We start from the raw sequence: 5000 nt of genomic DNA, 5'->3' as shown, positions 1-5000 counted from the left end.
GAGATTATTATGCTATCGTCCTGGCTTAGTGTGTGTAGCGCCTCCTTGTACCTCCTCGGAATGACACAAATGTTAGATTGGGCTAAGGCTTTATAGCAAGCGACCACTCCTTGAGTAAAACCTTTATCCGCATCACGATCCCTCCACTTATAGTTGCAGTTTATGAACTCATTGAAACCTTTTCCGTTACCTCCGATGTCAAACTTTAAACCTAGTGAGAGTACTTGCTTTTCTGTGCTGGATAACCGTCTGTCTGAAAGGTTTAGAACCAGGTCTAAACGTCCTACTATGTTCCAATCGCTGACCTCACACAGACGAGCTAGTTCGCGCTTTAACTTAACACTTTGAACCGTATACTCCTTGGCTAACTTACGCGATAACCAGCCGGGTAACGCGAGACTATCTATATCATGGTGCAACTCGTTCACTTTATCCTCAAGATTTTTGCATGCTTCCTCTAGGTAAACTCTTGCACTTTCAGTAAAAGGATGTTTGTCACTTCTCAGTTGTCTTGGGGCTGATTCCGGGAGAACCTGTTCTTCTAGGCAGTCCATAAGAAACCGTCCACGGAGTGTGTAACTTGCGATCCGACGCTGTCTGTAGTATTCCTTCCACATCTTCTCTCTTCCACCACCTCTCGACATATTTGATGAATGGTTTAGACAGATGAGAGACTGGGTGGAGGAAGAATAAGCGAAGATGGGCTGGAACTTTTTATTGCTTATACGTTTCGACCGACTCGGTCTTCTTCAGTAAGCTGTCTACAAACAGTTGGACCACATATTTATACATCCGAGGATGGGAACAAGGACAGGTCACCCCGCCGGCTGTCTGGGGATTCCCTTTCCCGTATCAAGCATACGTTTCCCAATTGTATTTATAATTAATCTACTTGTTGCCTCTGACAAACAAACAAAACCTTCCCTGTCATTGATGTTTTCATAATAATTAATGTAGGCAGCTTCAACAGTCTTCCTCATGTCCCTCCTTAATCCCGTGTGTAGAACCTCGACTCCATCCCAGTGGGGCAAATGTCCAGACCGGTCAGCATGTTGGACGCGATAACCAGCCGGGTAACGTGGCTAAGGTATGTGGACGACGTTATTGTGATAGTGCCGGAGAATATCGACATTGGACATAAGCTAGGTAGACTCAATAGAGTCCATAAAGATATTCAATTCACTGTGGAGATGGAAGACGACCATAAGTTACCATTCCTTGACACGTTGGTGCACAGGAGGGATGAAGGAGTAAGATTCTCAGTGTACCGAAAACCTACCAACAAAGATGACTTTGTGCACTACTTCTCAGGACACAGCGAGCGAGTGAAGACCGGCGTGCTCATAGGCTTCTTCCTCAGAGCTTTTAGGATTTGCAGTGAGGAATTTTTAGAAGATGAATTAGCCTACATAACTAATGCCTTTAAGAAGTTAAAATATCCAGGGGGAATGATTAAAAAGCTGAAAGGAGTGGCTAGGAACATTTTCATGAGACCAAATGTCCAGTCGTCCGAGGATAATAAGGTACAGTATATTTCGGTTCCTAACTCTAGAAAAACTGAAGGCATTGACAGATTTCTTGGGAAGAGTGGGATAAAAATAGCAAGGACGTCCAATTCCAAAATTGGAAAAATGGTCAAGACCAAGAATATAAAAGGACTGTCCCAAAACGCCCTCAGTACCATCTATCGCATTCCTTGCGGTAGTTGCTCATCTTCATATTACGGTGAGTCAGGTCGAGGCGTCGAGAAACGCGTAGCTGAGCACAAAAGAGACTTGAGGTCACACAGGACTTCTAACTCACTCGTCCAACATGCTGACCGGTCTGGACATTTGCCCCACTGGGATGGAGTCGAGGTTCTACACACGGGATTAAGGAGAGACATGAGGAAAACTGTTGAAGCTGCCTACATTAATTATTATGAAAACATCAATGACAGGGAAGGTTTTGTTTGTTTGTCAGAGGCAACAAGTAGATTAATTATAAATACAATTGGGAAACGTATGCTTGATACGGGAAAGGGAATCCCCAGACAGCCGGCGGGGTGACCTGTCCTTGTTCCCATCCTCGGATGTATAAATATGTGGTCCAACTGTTTGTAGACAGCTTACTGAAGAAGACCGAGTCGGTCGAAACGTATAAGCAATAAAAAGTTCCAGCCCATCTTCGCTGATTCTTCCTCCACCCAGTCTCTCATATATATATATGTTTGTATATATATATATATGTATATATATACATATATATATATATATATATAATATATATATATATATATATATTACTGGATATATTCGGCTTAAAATGGAGTGTTATTGAGTTAAGTAACAAAAAGATGAAATTCAGGGGTTGAGTAGAACCTGTAAGGTTCCGTTGTGGGCCTGGAGTCGTTTCCTCAGGTTCCTCAGGTGTCATATGGTCGCTTTTATACCCATTCCGAGTGCAGTAAAAATGGCAATTTCAGTAATGGATGTTTCCTTATCGTTATTTTTGTCATAAAGATATTCGTACTTTGTCTGAGGTAAACAGCGCTTCTATCCTTGGGGTTAATATCGCACCTAAGAGGTGGAGCCAAGGAGAAGGCAAAGGAGAGATGTATTGAGGGCAGAAGAAAGGAAGAGGGAGAGTTAAGAATTAGACGAAGTGTTCAGTTGTTGTCTCTTAAGTGAAGATGGGTCTCTCCAGTCATAGAATAATGTTGCGTGGTTCTGATCCATAGGGGTGCCATTATGGGGTTGTCACCGTCGCTTAGTAAAATTAATAATACACATTCGTTCTAATACATTCCCTTTTGTTAAAGAAATGAAAATCACCGTCCGGCCGATACACGAATAAGCGACGAAATACATTCCGTAATGAATACATAATTAATGAATTAGATATAAATATTTGAATGACGCCATAATTATAGTTAATCGTTGGCAACCTGAAAATGAAAAAGAGTTTGGCGTCATCCAAGATTCGGTGGTTTCAAAGTTACGTTAGCAACATGAATACTTTACTTGGTCTGTTCAGACTAAAATCTGAACGATTTTATGTACTTAAGATGTAGGAATATTGACCTGAACATGGTTCGATCCTTTGAGACGCTTATCATACAGAATTAGATTCTCTCAGATGCGTTTAAAATCGTTCATTTCTAGCTAGAATAATGTGTATAATGTGCGTCACAGAATTGATGGGGTTAGAAAGACCGACCCCCGACCGCTGTTCAGTCCATTAGAGCAAATGTGACGAAAACAAACTTTGCCAACCGTGAAAATTTCAATTATGAAACCGTATGTATATACGCCACCGCGTGTATTATACAACGTCAATCGAAAAATACATTACTAATTCATAGAAAACCCTTTGGTGTTGTGTTAGAGGATTTCGGGGATTTACCGACTGCTTGCTGCGAAGCTCTGCATGCATTAAGACTTAAATGACAATAATGTGTTCGGAAATGTAATTGTTCAGTCATATAAAAGGAACTATTAAGCAGATTAAATATGTCGAATATTTTTTTCCTCTTGATTCTCACACTTTTAGCGTACCTTGTTTGGATTTATTTGTTGTGTAAGGTTTACTGCATCCAGTCCCACTCTTGATACCCTGATGGTCATTTCATCATTTCACGATTTTTGTTTTCATTTTTCTACTTTTCTGCATCCATTATGAAACAAAAGGCCCTGTATTCGCATACTTTATAAATACAGCTCATTACATACACACACATAGGAAAAGGAAGTAAATACACAAATAAAAAAAATAACATCGTGGTCACCCCCTCAGTATTGTATCGTTATCCCATTTTCTATCGCAGTAATATGGGTCACCGAAAATCGGAAATTATCGTAATGCACGAGAAGTGGTTCACAGCTGTCGTCATGACGTCAGCAGCCAGGCAGGGAACAGCTGCCATAATGCCATCATCAGCCAGCTAAGCTCCAGCTAATCGGCCATTTACAGAATATTTCTCTTTTTATTTGGCGTCATTTTCATGATGGGTGTGGGAGAGTGAGCGTGATCATTTTGATTTTTCTACCTTTAACCTCCCCTCAGTGGTGCTAATCTTACGAGCTGAATAAAATTGTCTTGGGACGGAGAAATCGAAGTCCAGAAAATAGATACAGGGCTTTATGGGTGGCACTTTTTATTTTTCATTTGAGTATTTATTTATATATTTGTTATTATATTTTATCTATATGTTTACTTACTTAACTATTCATTCATTCATTTATTTATTTATTACTTTTTTTTAGGAAGGGGTCGGCTTGCCGATACCCAGCGCTTCTGTCTATCGTCATACTGGAGATAATCACAAAGGTGGTAAAGGAGAGATTGAAGGAGGCATCAGAAAGGAGAGATAATCTAGTAATAAGTGACCAGTGTCCTATTTTGTGTAGAGATTACTTTCCAGTCATAGAATAATGCTGCACTACTGTTCCATCAGGGAGTCACTAGAATCCCTGAAACATTATCTAAATAAAACTTATGTATTCAGTGCTCCATACGGACAACGGATATATATATATATATATATATATATATATATATATATATATATATATATATATTATATATATATATATATACACACACACACACACACACACACACATATATATATATATATATATATATATATATATATATATATATGTGTGTGTGTGTGTGTGTGTGTGTGTGTGTGTGTGTGTATATATATATATATATATATATATATATATATATACATATATATTTATATATATATATGTATATATATATATATATATACACATATATAAAAATACCCCAGACTCAGGCTCGGTAGTCAGGTCTCTGATTACCAGAAGGATATAGGAAAATGAAATGAAGTACTGATTTATCGTTTATTTTGTTGATCCCTCAAATCTAAAGCCAACTGCCATCACTGTTGATAAAATAAATAAGAAAACCCGAGAAAAAGAAAAGAGCACGGAAGTGGTATTTTACCGCCAAGTGTTCAGCACTTCGCAGCACCCCTGGGGGTGCTA

At 39.0% G+C, this 5000-nt stretch overlaps 1 protein-coding gene across 1 annotated transcript in view; it reads right to left on the bottom strand.

Moving 5' to 3' along the window:
- The window catches only part of LOC143035578 (uncharacterized), an 8094-nt gene extending 7477 nt beyond the window's left edge, over positions 1–617 (bottom strand). Inside the window, exon 1 of the mRNA XM_076202446.1 lies at positions 1–617. This exon is cut by the window's left edge and continues 393 nt beyond it. Coding sequence (XP_076058561.1) covers positions 1–617 — 617 coding nt within the window.
- Positions 618–5000: the final 4383 nt, after the last annotated feature.

The sequence above is a fragment of the Oratosquilla oratoria genome, chromosome 19 (assembly GCF_046742065.1).
Source record: "Oratosquilla oratoria isolate Oo_2021 chromosome 19, ASM4674206v1, whole genome shotgun sequence".
Classification (NCBI taxonomy): domain Eukaryota; kingdom Metazoa; phylum Arthropoda; class Malacostraca; order Stomatopoda; family Squillidae; genus Oratosquilla; species Oratosquilla oratoria.
This window is presented reverse-complemented; position numbering and strand designations above follow the sequence as displayed.